General features: G+C 40.7%; 1 protein-coding gene across 1 annotated transcript in view; it reads right to left on the reverse strand.

The window, feature by feature from the left end:
* RPRD1B (regulation of nuclear pre-mRNA domain containing 1B) overlaps window positions 1-16761 on the reverse strand; it is a 55153-nt gene that overhangs the window by 25498 nt on the left and 12894 nt on the right. The window contains exons 3-5 of the mRNA XM_068524525.1: window positions 15834-15967; window positions 6913-7025; window positions 5226-5352 (exon numbers count right to left, since the gene is read on the reverse strand). Of these exons, the coding sequence (XP_068380626.1) occupies window positions 5226-5352; window positions 6913-7025; window positions 15834-15967 (374 nt within the window). The remainder of the gene's footprint in view (window positions 1-5225; window positions 5353-6912; window positions 7026-15833; window positions 15968-16761) is intronic.

A 16761-nucleotide genomic window follows, 5' to 3' on the forward strand; every position in this document is an offset into this window, starting at 1 on the left:
TGATGTAATTAATTATGTGTGGGTATGGTGAGATTAAAATTTTTAAGTAGGTATACCTCATTTTAAAAGGGCCTTAAAGGATCGATAGAGATCGGTGCTTTGAAACAAAGCACTAGAGACTCCAGTAGTTCCATGGGACAAACTCAAAGTGAGTTACACAGTGATACAGATCTGTTGCTTCCTACGAATACAGGTCGTCAAGGTGAGAGACCTCAGCATTGCCATACGTTAACCGGGATTTAAGAATTCCAACACAGTTTCTCTGGCAAACAGTCTGCCTGACTTTTAGATGCCTTCTCTACGTGAATACTGGAAGATGGACTGTTGAGGGATTCCAAATTAGGCCTGATGTCAAAGATCAGGTACTTCTATGCTCCTCGGGGACAGGGAAACAACAGGATGTTCTTGGTGGAGGAGGACTGAGCCAAAGAGAACACAAAGGAAAGAGACATTCTCAGTCGCTGAGGGTGAAGCAGACAGTGACACTTATTCTTCTAGATTGGTGGTGCGGTCTGGGAGTAAGCTGCTGGGGTGGTTAGGCTGCTTTAGCTTTGTCACTGCTTAGCTATTTTTTGTAATGGTTAATTCATTAAAATGTTTAAGTGCCTGTGGCAGAAAAAGGCAAGGAAAACACTAATTTCTGAGATTAAAATAAATAAATAAATAAAAACAATTCTTTTACACTCCAAGGAGTGTACAAATGAAATAATTCATTCACACAAATAATTACAAACCAGAAAAAGAACCTGTAATAGTTTTATGAGCTATAGAAGAATATGCAGCCAAAACGTAGCGGCGAGATGCTCACTTCGAAGAACTTACCTGTGGCTGTCCTCACATGCTCTGCCCTCCCAGCCACACAGACGACGGCTGTGTGCCTCTTTTGGCCAGCCCTTCACTTGCGCATGGGCATCCCACCCCCTCCTGCTTACTCCAAGACTCAAGTTTCTGGGTCTGTCCCCTGCGTTTCCCCATGCCTCATCAACTTCTCTCCCTCCGGAAGCACGCACCAGCACACACACACGTTGCTCTATCTTCTGACTGTGTGTCACTCTCTAGCTATTGCTCCACATCCCTGCTCCTCTTAAAGCAGAACTTCTCAAGAAAGCTGTCTATCCTCCTGGTACCCACCTCCTCCCCTACTGCTGTCACTAAACTCACTCCAATCAAATTTTATACTCCAAATCTTCCAATTAGCCTGACGAATATGTGGGCTCCTATTGTGTGTCCAACACTGTTCTAGGCTCTGAGCCAACAGGTAACACAAAGGACAAAAACTCTCTGCCCACAAGTTTACAATCTTAGGGAGGAAGAGAAATAAGTAATACACTGTATTTTAGTTATTTACCAGCTGAAGATAAGAACTCTACAGAAAAATAAGGCAAAGGAGGAAAAATGGGGCATTCAGAGGGAGGAAGGCAATTTTAAGGTAGCCAGGGACTTCCCTGGTGGTGCAGTGGTTAAGAATCTGCCTGCCAATGCAGGGGACACAGGTTCGATCCCTGGTCTGGGACGATCCCACATGCCACGGAGCAACTAAGCCCGGGCACTGCAACTACTGAGCCTGAGCTCTAGAGCCTGCGAGCCACAACTACTGAGCCTGCACGCCACAACTACCGAAGCCCGTGCACCGCAACTACTGAGCCCACCCACTGCAACTACCGAAGCCCGTGCGCTCTAGAGCCCACGTGCCACAACTACTGAGCCCGCATGCTGCAACTACTGAAGCCCGTGTGCCTAGAGCCTGAGCCCCGCAACAAGAGAAGCCACCGCAACGGAAGCCCGCACACCACAACAAAGAGTAGCCCCCGCTCGCTGCAACTAGAGAAAGCCTGTGCACAGCAACAAAGACCCAATGCAGTCAAAGGAAAAAAAAAAAAAAAAAAAAGGTAGCCAGGGTAGGCTTCACTGAGGTGATACAGAAACCAAGGGCTGGAGGTAGTGAGAGAACAAGTCACGTGACTATCCAGGGAAGATCATTCCAGGCAGAGGAAACAGCCAAGTACAAAGGCCTTTGGGGGGGAAAGTGCCTAGCAAGGAACCCATATGACTAGAGTGTTCTGAGCAGAGGGGGGACATGATCCAACTTCCATTTTAGCAGATCACTCTGGTTACTACGTTGACGACAGAAAGATGACTGGAGGACAAGCAGGCAGCAGGGAGAGCAGATGGGAGGCTACTGTGATAATTCAAGTGAAGGTGGTGGTGACTCGCACCAGGTGGCAGCAGCGGAGGTGGTAACAAGGTGTCAGATACAAGTTGTAGGCCAGATCAACAGGAATTATGAGGGGGTCATCTACTGAGATGGAAAAGACCGTGAGAGAAATTTTGGAGGGAAGATGAGAACTTTGCTTTCGGACAGGTCAAATCTGAAATGTCTTTCGAGCTATCCAAATAGTAACACTGAGCACGAGGCTGGATACATGGGTCTCAAGTTCAAGGGAGAGAGGTCAACACTAGAGATGTAAATTAGGGGATCATTAGCATAAAAATTATTATTTAAAGTCATCGAACAGAATGAGAGGAACTGTCCGTGAAACTAACTAGGAAAGAGGGCTAATTACTCAAAATTAAGAGGAGAAGGAGAAGGGAAGAAACCAGCAAAGGAGACTGAAAAGACACAATCAGAGAGAGGAGGAATGCTAGGAGAATATGCGGTCCTAGCTTCCTTCTGCTGCTCTAACATATCACCACAAACCTGGTGGCTTAAAACAACATAAATGGATTGTCTTAATATTCATTATCATGGCCCCTTCCTCCATCTTCAAAATGCATCTCTCAAACTTCTGCTTCCACAGTCACATCTCCTCTGACTCTTGCCCTCCTACCTCCCTCTTATAAGGACCGGGCCCACTTGACTAACCCAGGATAATCTCCCCACCTCAAGATCCTTAACTCAATCACATCCACAAAGTCCCTTTTCCTATATAAGATAATATATTCACAGGTTCTGAGAATTAGGACATGGACATTTTGGCAGATCATTATTCTGTCTACCACACCAAGTGAGAAAGTATTTTCAGGAAGAAGAAATGATCAACTGGGCCAAATGTTACTGAGATCAAGTTAAGATTGGGCAAAATATTCACCACTGAATTTTAGCAATATGGAAGTCATCAGCAACACTAATAAGAGCAGAGTCAGTGAAGTGGAACCAAAAGAGAACGGGGCAGGCAGGTGGGGGGGTGGGACACGGATGGAGACAGATGAGCATTGGCGATCTATATTAGAATGTTTTGCTATAAAGAACAGAGAAATGAGATGGTAGCTGGAGGAAGATATGGGTCAAGAAAAAAATTTTTCCCAAATGGGAAAAAGAATACATGTTTTTATGCTATGGAGAATGATCCAGTAAAGGGGAAAAAAAAACTGGAGATGCAGGAGAACAGGGGAGAATTGTTGGAGCAGTGTTCTTGAGTAGGTGAGAAGGAACAGGTCTAACAGGCAGAGGGGCTGCTTTAGAAAACAGCATGCTCATCCACAGAAGTAGGAAGAAAAGTCAGCCAGTGTTTATTTGTTCTGCCCAGACACATTCAGTTGTGAATGGTGACCGCCAGGAGCTGGGGGTGGGGAAAATGAGTTGTTATTTAATGGTATAGAGCTTCAGTTCTGCAAGATGAAGAGAGTTCTTGAAATTGGTTGCACAACGTGAATGTACTTAACACTTCTGAGTGGCACACTTAAGAATGGTTAAGATGGTAAATTTTGTTAGGTGTATTTCACCATAATTAAAAATCAAAATAAATAAATAATTTTAAAAAGCCATATAAATCCTTTAAGTCAGTGAAAACAAATGAAATTATATACACTGCTAGTTTTATATTAATTTGCTTCCAATTTTGCAGATTGCGATTCTGACAGTAAGAATAAATGATGTGGTCCTTATAACAACAACAAAGTTGGATTTAACCAGGAGAAAAGTTGGGGTTTTGCCACGAGACTAGACTGAAGGGAAAAAAGAGCAAAAGGGGCTGAGGGTGTGTGTGAGAGAGTGATTATAAAGACTGTAAGTGTAATGACTCCAAGCTGAGTAATGAAGAAAACGAGGCCATAAGGGGAATAAAGGCTGGGAAAAGGTGGAAGGATCGACAGACTGTGGGATCAACAGGCTGTTAAATCCAGTGGGTTTAATTGCTGGGGTGAGGGATGGTGGCAGTAGAGAGAGCGAGCCCAAGAGGCCTCCGTGTTGTCTTCTCCAACTAAGCACACTCCTGCCTGAAGGTCTTCCCGGGTACCGCTCCCTCCACCTAGGGGGCACTGCCTTCCTTTAGGTCTCCTCACAGCTTGCTTCTTCATCGGGGGGCCTCTGATCAAAGCCCATCTCATCAGGAAGACCTCCCTGGGCACTTTTAGAACAGCGTCTCCACCCCCACACCTCTGCTTTCCTTTCCTTTGGGGCACTTAACCTGTGACGGGATGTGGGTGCAGCCCCTAGAGCAGATGCCACACAGGGTGCCTCAAACGTCTGTTCAGTGAAGGAAGTATTTCATGAGTAACCTTGATTTCCTTTAAATGGATATGGAGGAAGTGAGTGAAGCAGCCAAGGTAAGGGACTGGAAGGAGAAAATGGTGGCCCTCGGACGAGAGTGGAACAAAAGGTCCGAGCTTTTGTAACGGAAAGAACACAGGCTCTGCAGCCTAGGCTGGAAGAAGCACCTGGTGCAGAGCATACTCTACATGAGTTGGCACTTCACTCCTTCCTCTCAACTGCCCACGCATAAAGCGGGAAGAATGCCAACTGCTCCTCCCTGTTTAATTGGGGGTGAACATCAAGAGGGCAAAATGACATGACTAACAATACAAACCTGAAGTTCTTGGCACTGAAGGCACTATCATCTATGGGGTGTATCAGTGTACAATGCAGAAGTCACAGCACTGAATCACAATTTTTTTTTTTGGAAAGGGTCATGAGTTTAATGCCTTCACCCAGTCTGCCCCCGCACACATAATTTGCACTGTGGTTTCAAAAGACCTTACTTGTACTGAGTACCACAGGCTATGGCATGCTAGCATTTCTGCAGTAATTCCTAGAGTCACTATTCAAGCTCGGACTATTCCAGCAGCTTCTTTGTTCAGCATGTGAGTTATGTTTGCAAATCCCAAGATGACAGAGAACCCAACACCATGTGGAAGGTCTGTATTTGCAGACATAAGCATGTCCTGGGGTTTGATGCATTGGAGATATGTCTCCCTCCCCTCATCTTTCACCCAAACTACCTTCTCACCTGTTATTTTTTCCAAAAGAGAAACATCTTGCACTTCCTGGGGTAAAGAAGCAATTTTCTGTCGGACAGTAGCATCCCCTGATGCAGCATTTTCCAGGTCCTGCAAAGCTTTGATTAGTTCCTCAGTCTGTACAATGAAAACACAAACAACACTATCCATTAAGACATATGGGGATATGGGGTTTAAAGAAACTTAGCTGGAGTTAAAAGAGGTGGAGGCGAATTCTAAAAATGATCATCCCTGACATTTGAAAAAATCATCGTTCTTATCCCAGAGTATATGCTGAAGTCAATGATACAAATTCTAAGAGAACGTACATAATTTTTCTAAGTCCATGGTAGAACACAAATGAAATTCTACATAACTGTGAAAGAGAATTTTTTTAAAGAACATGTTTTTGGCAACTTAAGAAAATGGAGTCTGGTTCATACTGTTTAGTTTCAAAGGATGCATGATCGCTAGTACAGAATGGCCTCCAGTTTAGAATAAAAGTATACATGTCAAATGCTCAGCAATTTGTGTGTTGACTGATTAAATGAAATGACACTACCTACTTCAATTCTTTCTTGAATTTGCTCTACAAAATGAATATCACAAAGATGACATTTTTTATTTTGGCAGTCACTCCCAAAATTAAATGTGTCAAGCTCATTAGTTACAAACAAAGAGGGAAGAAAACCAAGAAGAGCAAACCAAGAATGCATCTTCTGTGTATACCAGAAAGGGGCTTTTTTAATTGTCAGGAGACACACAACGCTGACAGGTTAGCTAGTCCATAATGACCCTAAGGCTACCATGTAGACGGTAGTCAGGTTATCCTGAAAGTTGGTAATTCAGGCTGTTCTCTTGAAAGTTTTTAAATGCAAAGATATATGGCCTAACACTGCTTTCATTTGACCCCTGGACTAATTCAACATTTTAACATAACACAAATCAGACATGCTTCCTATTTACACAAGCCTTAAACACACCCATGTGTAATAAAATAAAGCTGTTTTCGGCAAAATGAGAGGCAGTGCAACTCAGTGAAAAGAGCATGGGCTCTGAAGTCAGTCAGACCCAGATTCAGTTAAAACACTGGGCAAGTTACTTAATCTGTCTCCTTGAGCCTCACTTTCTTTGACTGTAAATGAATAAATACATAAACAAACAGCTAAAACCAACCACACAGAGTTCATGAACTAACTTACACAAAGGGTCAAACAATGCAGATACATAGCTAAAAACTCAATAAATGCTAGCTCCCTGTTTTAATATTTAAATAGGTTATAGTGTAGTAAATTTGCTACTGCTACACAGACTGTCCTTAAAAACTACTATGTTGTTTACTTATAAGAAACAACCATGCTATTGGAGACAAGCCATGGTAGAGGACTTTTGAATGCCTTTGTAACATTATCTACCCCTTTACAAAAGTCTATTTTTTTAAAGAATAGTTTCAATTTCTAGGAGTGAAAAAACCCAAATCCAAGTACTCTTACAAATCCATCCCAGATTCAGGGCATGCAAAGGCAAAATCAAGCCTGCTGTCCGGCAAGCTTCACTAGGTGGATCTTGCACCCAGTGCCAAGAGCTGCCCGCTGGTGATTCCATACTATTGGTCACTGGCGCCACCCTGTGGCCAGAACCTTCAACTAGAGGTCACTTCAAGCCACTCTGCCCTACTCTCTGGGGGTCAAGACATACCAAGAGGGGTCCTGCAGAAGGATCTTGGGGAGAGTAGCTTCCAGGGTAGTCGTCATCCTCCTCCTCTTGTATTTGCTGAAAAGTTCGCTTTAGAGATTTCTTCTCCTCTGTTGCTAGAGGAAAGAAAAAAGTGACAAATTTGCATCACCACAGCCTGTACAGGTAAGAGTCAAATGCTATGCACAATGGGTCGCAAGTAAGAAAGGGTAAAAGGGGTGTACATTTCCAGAGATGGCTTAATATTAACATTTAAGCCACTTATTTTCAATTGGTGGTCATTCCCTACGTTACTGAAGAGTCAAAATGGCCTCAGTCTGTCATCTCAGATTGACTCACTGGAAAAATACTACTGAAAAAAAGCATCTAAAAGTGAAATTTACCAAACTAACACATTTCGTTAAAAACGTCATTATCTTAAAAAAAAAAAAAAAAAAAAAAAAAAGGTAAGAAACCTCATCAGAAAATGTAATGTGTAATGAAGCAAGCTGTTGTGTGCAAGGGTTTGTAGAGAATATACCGTGTACAAAATGAGATACTTTACGCTTTCCAGGGTCATTTCAGAAAATAAGTAGTAGAGAGAGACCCATCAATAAAATTGTGTCAAAAGCTCTAAAAACAAACATCCTTTAAACTATCCCTTTAAGAACAAAACAAACCTAGTTTTACCTTAAAATTTAAAATAACCATTACTGAGCATTATGACATATTACTGAGAGAAATTACATAAGTCACCATTTTAAAATTAACCACTCTGAGGCTAACAGGTTACATTTTTTTATGATCCGTACCACATGCTTTTAAATTGTTATGAAAGATGTGTTAATTCCAAAATCATTCCTTTTGCATTAAATTGGACAATACAAAATAAATGCCAAACAACTGAGGGACATAAATCTAAATGAGAAATTCAGGTTTGGAAAGTAAAGAAACCATTGGATGCCTAACATGTGCCAGGCACTGCAATAGCTTCTTTACATTTGATCCTTCCAACAATTCTAAGATGTACAATAGTGTCTCCACTTTAGAGGTGAGAAAATGAAGACCCAGAGAGGCTAAACAACTCATGTAATGGTATGATTTCAAAATCTGTGCTCTTTCCACTGAATTCAACTTACTTAGCATCACACAATTTCCATCTCATCTGTCAAATGAGGGTCGCCATGCACCTGCCTCAGAACTCTGTGAGATATAAACAGAATCATGTACACTTCCTGCTTGATTCAACATTTTCTTCTGGAACCCAGGATGTAGTTCCTGTTCTCTACCTTACATATTAACTGACCAGGCTATGTTTGATGTGAAAGCCAAGTCAATATTGTGGATTTTATTTTTTCTTAATGTTTTTGTTTGTTCTACTAAAGAAGAGAAACAGCAGCATTTGCATTACCGGCAGTCCTGTCTTTGCACTATTCAATTATGCACAGATTTATTACTACAGTTTGGTTAAATGACACTATTCCCCCAACAACAGAGTTCAAATTTCAGTTACCACGGCATATTTACTCTGTGTAATTGCATAAACAACAAAACCTCGCTGCTAACTTTAGTCCACAAATCACTACATAAATAATAGAAGTGCATCATGATTACTGACTGCATCACTTCTCCCAAGGTCAGTAATTGGTTACTGCACCTCCGTTATTCAGTTCACACACAGACAACAAAGTGTTTAGTTGTGTTGTTAGTCTCCCAGTGACAAAATCCACGTGACATTTTATAAAAATAAATAATCAAAAACAGGGAACTGACTGACAAAGATGAAAGAGCAGCAAAGAAACTAAAACTAAAATGAACGCTGGAAATGAAGTTCACATGGAACACAAATGGGGCTGTAGAAGAAACAGCTGGCTGTGGGGATGCCGGCACTGCCATGCTCTTCTAGAGGCGCTGGATTCACAGCCAGAGGAATTTAGTGAAGGCCAACTCATCAACATAAATGAAGAATGTGGTTGTGATGAAAAGGATGACAATGTCCCAGAGGAAGTGATGCTGACAAAAAACTTCACTTTAAAGGAATTCTGAGATACTTGACAACACTGAAAGCACAAAGGATAAAATGTTGGAAGCTGATCCAAATTTAGGAAGAAGTATGACAAAGATGGAAAAGATGCAACAAGCTTTGTTCAAACCGCTCTTGATCAGTTTGTTACAGAGAAATAAACACTTTAACTCACAATGTTTCTAATTTATGTTACAGCATGCTAAATAAGTCTTAATTTTACTATATTTTTTGTTTTCCTATACAATTGTAATCAACAGTGAGTTTTTAATTCTTTGATAAAAAATTTTAAGTCACAGAATAATTGTAATTTTTCCCATTGATTATTAAGATCACTCTGTACGGTTTCAGCTTGAATGGTCATTTTTACAGTCCTGCACTCCTATGCAAAGCAAGGACGTCTGTATTTTTCAAACAGAAAATCTATAAGGATATAATCTGCATATGAAATATCTAACAGTACTTTGCACACAGTGGCTGCCTAATTAATGTGTAGTGTGTGGTATGACCCGTGTAAACATTTAGCCATTACAGCATCAAAGTGGCCATGTTTGATGAGTAGCCACTAGAGAATGTAAGCATAAGAGCAAAAAAAAAAATTCACAGTATTGTTCTGTTCACTTCCAAACACCTAGAACAATGCTCAATAAATAATTGTTAAACACTAAAGAAGGTAGAAAAAAATATAAAATTTGAATCCTTCAGTTTTCCAACTCTCATACAGAAATTATTATGTATAAAAACCACACATCACTGAACATCTCAGGACACTCAGCATCACTGAATTTTGGCACTGGAAGGCCTTAGGCAGACCTATGTATTTGCTTTCCCCACTGCCCCCACCTCATTTTTCATGAGAATGTCAAGGCCCACCGGCTGTGGTGTGTCCAGAGCCAGAGAGCTCATTAGTCTAAGTCTGGGTCCTACAGCAAAAGTCTTCTGTCTCCTAATCTGGAGTTCTTTTTACCACTTCATGCTGCCACTCACTTCTAGCAATGCAAAACCGAAATCAAACTGATGACAATTTTAGGGCCATTTCTGTCCTTCGCCATCCTGATGGAAGAGGGTATAACAGGAGGTAACCTTTATCATCCTACTTTTCCAGTTCTCTCGTATCTCCACTAGAGGACCTACTGGAAATAAATTATTCATCATTTCCTCCACAGGGCTCCTCCTTTCCTGAGCTACCTATTACCATTATGAACACTGCCACTGGCCCCATCTTCCAGGTACAATGCCTTGGAGAACAGTGGAATCTTTCCCAAAGTCCCAACTTCTAGCAGATTCCACAATTGTGAGGAATTCTTCCTTACATCCTCTTTCTGCTCCTTCCCAAAGCCTCTTATCAGCCACCTGTCCTTTCGCATGCCTTGTCCAGACCGCTGTCCCAGCTGGGCTCTCTGCCTCTTCTAGTCACTCTTGCAACTTAGACTACACCATCTTCCTAGAGCTGAGCTCTCACCCCATCATGCCTCTACTCAAAACCCTGAAAAGGCCACCTAAGTTCAAAGTCTCCTTGGTGATGGTAACGGCAGAACCACCTTGAGCACTCCCTTCCGACTGTCATCCTCTCCCTCCAGCCCCCACAGCACCGGGGCCTCTCTTTGAAAGCGCTGGGCCCTTGCCACTTTGCATGGCAACTGGCAGGCACAGGCCTTACCTCTCCAATCGCAACAGCAAGTGTCTTATTCCTTTACATCGCTATAATACCCAGGAAAGTGTCAACACACCTGAGTCTGAAACTTCTTGAAGGCAGAGGAAGCATAGCGACTGCAAAGCCCTAGTGTTGTGCCAGAAATGACTATCCCTGCTTCGCTTTACACAAACCAGACTCTCCCCTGCTCATGTGTACAGAATTAGCAGCGAGAAGGCCCAGAATTCTCAATCGAGTCGGACAACCATTAAAATGACCCGGGAAATCTGCCAGTCCTGTTCCTGTGTCTGAACTTCAGATCAGGCACCTTCTGCTATCAATTCGGCTCTAACCACAGGTGTTACATTCACTCCTTTTTTCACTTCCTCAACCACTCTGTTTATAGGCAGGGCAAACACTACAGGGGCCGAAATCCTTCTGTCCTTATTGCACACCTTCTGTTCTATGCTTCAACACATCCCTGTGTCTTCACGGGGCCTTGTACTCAGCTAACCTTCAAGTAATCTGGTTACCTGAGGGTTTATGGTATGCCTCTTAGAGACCTGTGATAGAATTTCAGACACTATGGCAGACTGTGAAACTAATTTTTTTTTTTTAAACATCTTTATTGAAGTATAATTGCCTTACAATGGTGTGTTAGCTTCTGCTTTATAACAAAGTGAATCAGTTATACATATACAATATGTTCCCATTTCTCTTCCCTCTTGCATCTCCCTCCCTCCCACCCTCCTGTGAAACTAATTTTAAGGCAAAAAGTTAGCCTGAAGGATCCCAAATCACATTACAAAATGCAGTCATCTACCCGTAAAGCTGGATCTTCTAAATAATCCACTTGAAATTTCTAGGATTGAAAAAAGAAAAAAAGGAACCCCCCCCGCCACAGATTTTATATTACTTTTTTTAAATAACATCTTTATTGGAGTATAATTGCTTTACAATGGTGTGTTTCTGCTTTATAACAAAGTGAATCAGCTATAAATATAGATATATCCCCATATCTCCTCCCTCTTGTGTCTCCCTCCCACCCTTCCTATCCCACCCCCTCTAGGTGGTCACAAAGCACTAAGCTGATCTCCCTGTGCTATGCGGCTGCTTCCCACTAGCTATCTATTTTACATTTGGTAGTGTATATATGTCCATGCCACTCTCTCACTTTGTCCCAGCTTACCCTTCCCCTTCCCTTTCCCCGTGTCCTCAAGTCCATTCTCTACGTCTGTGTGTTTTTTCCTGTCCTGCCCCTAGGTTCTTCAGAACCTTTTGTTTTTTAAGATTCCATACATATGTGTTAGCATACAGTATTTGTTTCTCTCCTTCTGACTTACTTCACTCTGTGTGACAGCCTCTAGGTCCATCCACCTCACTACAAATAACTCAGTTTCGTTTCTTTTTATGGCTGAGTAATATTCCATTGTATATATGTGCCACATCTTCTTTATCCATTCATCTGTCGATGGACACTTAGGTGCTTCCATGTCCTGGCTATTGTCAACAGAGCTGCAAGGAACACTGTGGTACATGACTCTTTTTGGATTATGGTTTTCTCAGGATATATGCCCAGTAGTGGGATTGCTGGGTCGTATGGTAGTTCTATTTTTAGTTTTTTAAGGAACCTCCATACTGTTCTCCATAGTGGCTGTATCAATTTACATTCCCACCAACAGTGCAAGAGGGTTCCCTATTCTCCACACCCTCTCCAGCATTTACTGTTTGTAGATTTTTTGATGATGGCCATTCTGACTGGTGTGAGGTGATACCTCATTACAGTTTTGATTTACATTTCTCTAATGATTAGTGATGTTGAGCATCTTTTCATGTGTTTGTTGGCAATCTGTATATCTTCTTTGGAGAAATGTCTGTTTAGGTCTTCTGCCCATTTTTGGATTGGGTTGTTTGTTTTTTTGATATTGAGCTGCATGAGCTGCTTGTAAATTTTGGAGATTAATCCTTTATCAGTTGCTTCATTTGCAAATATTTTCTCCCATTCTGAGGGTTGTCTTTTCGTCTCGTTTATGTTTTCCTTTGCTGTGCAAAAAGCTTTTAAGTTTCATTAGGTCCCATTTGTTTATTTTGTTTTTATTTCCACTTCTATATTACTTTTATAATGAAAAAAGAATCAGGAAATACTGTTTCCAACAGCTCCCTCATTCTTTGTCCCCTCCCTGCAAAATAAGGGAGTTTTTTTAAAAAAGTACATTTACCTTTACTTGTAGAGAGAAAAAGATGTGCAATAAAGGGCTGACACTTGAGGCACAGTTCTGAAAGCACTCTACCCATATCATCTCACTGAAATGAATGGCCAGGTCCAGACCTGAACCTGGGAAGCTGGGCCTAGAGCTTGTGCTCTTAACCACCATGCTCTCCAGCCTTGCACAAAATCTGGAGGGCTGAACATACTGACATGACTCCTCCTACTTTTGCTATTGGTTTGTATTTAGAAATTCAGAATATTAGATATTAGAACTGGGAGGGGGTACCAAATAGAAGTCATATGATCACATTAATAACATCTTACCTTCACTATCTCAAGTAATCCTCACACAACCCTATGAGGTATTATTACTATTAATAGCCATACTGTACAGTGAGAACCTGAGGCTCAGAGAGGTCAAATGCCATGCCCAAGGTCACACAGCTTGGAAGTGACAGAGCTGGGATTCATACTATGGAAGTCTGATTTCAAACCCTTGCTCTGAATAGCTAAACTAACTATACTAAGGTCCGGGAAAGTTGTGTGACCTACTCATGAATTCATACCCTCATTCAAGTCTACTGAATCCCTGTGCTTTCAGGGAAAAATTATGGTGTGAAGAACATAGGCTTTTAAGTTATACAGACCTGGGTTTGAATTCTCTACTTATCTATCATATCTACTTGGACAAAATTACTGTACCCTTGCGAGTCTTAATATCTTCAACTGAAATATGAAAATAATACCTAGTACATAGAGTAGTTGTAAGGATCTAAAATAAGTTAACATGAAAAGCAGCCAGCAGAAGGGCTGGTGCTGAATAGGTGCTCAATAAATGCTATTTCCTTTGTATCTACCTTTCCTTTCTAAAGCCTACAACTATAGGATACCGTGTGATTTATGTGGGACTGAAGTAAGTAATGAAGTTCCACTCAGTCAAGCAACAGCATGAGTATTCCCAAGAATACAGAGACAACTTTAGAATCACTGGGTCTTATACCTGGAATTGAAAAAAGGAAGAAAAAAACCCCACAGATTTTATATTACAGGTACACAAACTCAAGAAAACTCCAGTTCTAAAACAAAATTCCTAAGCTCACACATTCTCCAACATTAGAAATGTCAGTTCCACAGGAAAATTTTTATTCCAAAAGTAAACTCTGTAAAATTGTCTGAAGACAAAGAATTAGCCTTGAATTAAGGTTGAAATATAAAAGGACTATTTAAATTTGGAAATAAGCTTCTGGAAAACTCATCAATATTTTGAAAGGATTGTGTAAAATATTCTGATAACTCAGGTCCAAAGAAGACAGTGAGAAGACAGAGTGAGTTAGCTGAGACAAACACATTGGAACCTTTTGATATGTGTTTTCATCTTTACAAACTAGAGAAAGAGAAATGATCTTTAGAACAGCATTACCCTCTACATTAAAGGAATACTGCCTCTATTGCTGTTAATGTCTAGACACTCAAAAAAAAAAATCAGAAACCCAATGGAGCTATTTTCAAATCTGCCACTGCCACAGATTCCCCAATTTGTCTGACTGCTTCGTGAGTGCAAAACTATTTCTCACTCCTCTCTTGCTCTTTCCTATACTGTCTAGCATAGTTGTTTACTCAAAGCACATGTTTGGCAAATGCTTGTTTAACTGAAACTCAACACTTAGCTTCAAACATCATCTTTCAGAGCTCTCCTACTTGCCCAAAGGTGTTTTTAAAAAATCAGCACTGTTTACCAATGGACTTCAAGTCAGAGGAGAGAAAAGAATGCTGGCTAATTCCCCAACACTGTGTAGAATACTTCCAAAGGATACAACACAAACACTGCCAGAATCCAATCCAATCCCAAAATTGTTTTCTATCAATTCCAAGTAAAACAACAATGACCTGCAGACTGAAAGCACTTATGTCATTCTTAGAAAGCCTCTAACCTCCAGTTTCACAGGAAAGTTACTCCACCTTAAAACGCATATAAACTCAGACCTGGAAGAGACTGTGAAAGGTATACAATAAAAAGAGTTGCTGAATGAATGATATTATCACATATGCTAATTGTGGTTAAGCTCTATTGCAGAGGCATGTACAAAGTCCCAGAGGAAGATGGAGGGAATTGGTTACACGTGCCCAGACAAGCTAGCAAATATGTCAGAATGTGAGCAGCATTCTTAAAGAATAAGTTCACCACACAAAAGGGGCATAAGGACATTTTGGGCAGAGGTAACAGCAGATGCAAAGGAAGGGGTACCAACAGAGCATCCAGAGGGGAAATTGCTAGGTATGGCCAAAGAATATGGTATATGTGAGAAAATGGGAGAAGAATCTGGAAAAGTAGACTAGTTCACATTATAAAGGGTCCTAAATACAATGTTAGTATTTGGACTTAATCCTCCAGGCAATGAGCATGTGTACAGTTAGATCAGATCTGCAGCTTAGAAACATGTCATGCCAGCTAGAATTAAGCCACAACTAACTGGAAGCCAAAGAACCAAATAATGTTTGATCTTACTCCTCTTTAAAAGAAAAAATAACATAGCTTTTAAGAAGGACTTGGTAAAATTCACACACATACATGAACACACTATCTCAGGATATTCTGGGTTCAATAAGGACCAAAACCAATTTTAGACAGCAGCTGACAACCATCAAAAGTATGTCCCCAAACCACATCAATATTTAATGAAACCAAGTTCCAAAAGGGCTGAAGGACTTATCCAAGATCCTATAGTAGTTAGCGGCAAGGCTCAGACAAAATCTTAGCCCAGGGTACTTCCTAGTTCGCCATAACTCTGAACAATTTTGTTGTTCCTTTCCCTTGTGCAAGGAAAGTCTCTGAAAGGCATAAGCGTGCCAAGGAGAATACAGATCAAAAGGTAGGATATGAGATGATGAATAGCATGAATACTAGAACCAGGCTTACACACTGCAAGCACTATATAAATTCTCACCATCGTTTATGATCATCTCTCTCTGAAGAATCATATAATCGCTGGTGGTTCACAGCAACCCCCACTGCAGCTTTTCATATGTGATTCGAAAGTAGGCAAAGACCAAGAGCTGTAAACATGTGGTGATGTTTCTACCTTTGGGGGGAGGGCTCTTGGAGTCCTCCATAGACAGCTTCAGCTGCTGTATGAACTCGCCGCCATACACACTTCTTTCTTGCCAGATGTTCAGCAATCTTTCTAAAGGTTTTTTACAGCCTTCATCTGCCTCTCTGCCCAGAAAAGACGAAAAGATATATATAAGCTTAAGATTTTTTGCTGTTAATTAGGACAGATTTACTTTAAAAAAAAAAAACAAAAAACCAACAACTGACTAAATGATTTACATATTTAAAAACAGAAGGAAGAGTAAGGTACATACTGTAGTTAATGGATATTCAAAACTTGACCAGAAACTACATTCTTCCTGTGGTGTGCAGGGAAGAGTGAGGGATTATGTTACAGAATTAATCTGTCTCTTTTATCCTCTTTGAAAGATGGGGCAAATAGGGCAAAAAGCCAAAGGCTGATTTTTACTGACAGAGAATTATCAAAAATCAATCATATCAATTGTGACAGCTTGCTTTTTACAAGGCATTAACTGAAATCTAGTGCCAGATATACTGCTGGAAATTAAAGCAGGCCAAAATTTTTAAGGACAGGAAAAAAATGATTAAAACCAAATGTTTAAAGTGGGGAAGAAATTCATAATAACTCATCAATGCTAACACACCAACACCTCTAATATGTATAAATACAATCGTACACACATATATGTCAAGACTGATCTCAACTTTAAACTCACTACTTCATAATTATTTTAATTCCAGTCTAGGTCTGTATTCCAGATTCACACAAAGGTGTCTAGCAGATAATCTCAGAACACACCGAGCATAATACAGTCCTTTGTAATTTATATCTGAATGAAAGAAGCTAGTTTTTTTCCTGACATACTACTCTCTTAAAACATATCACTCTCTTATTTTTCAGTGAGATGACCATAACTCGCACTCAGGGTGAAACAGTT

The sequence above is a fragment of the Eschrichtius robustus genome, chromosome 16 (genome assembly GCF_028021215.1).
Source record: "Eschrichtius robustus isolate mEscRob2 chromosome 16, mEscRob2.pri, whole genome shotgun sequence".
NCBI lineage: Eukaryota > Metazoa > Chordata > Mammalia > Artiodactyla > Eschrichtiidae > Eschrichtius > Eschrichtius robustus.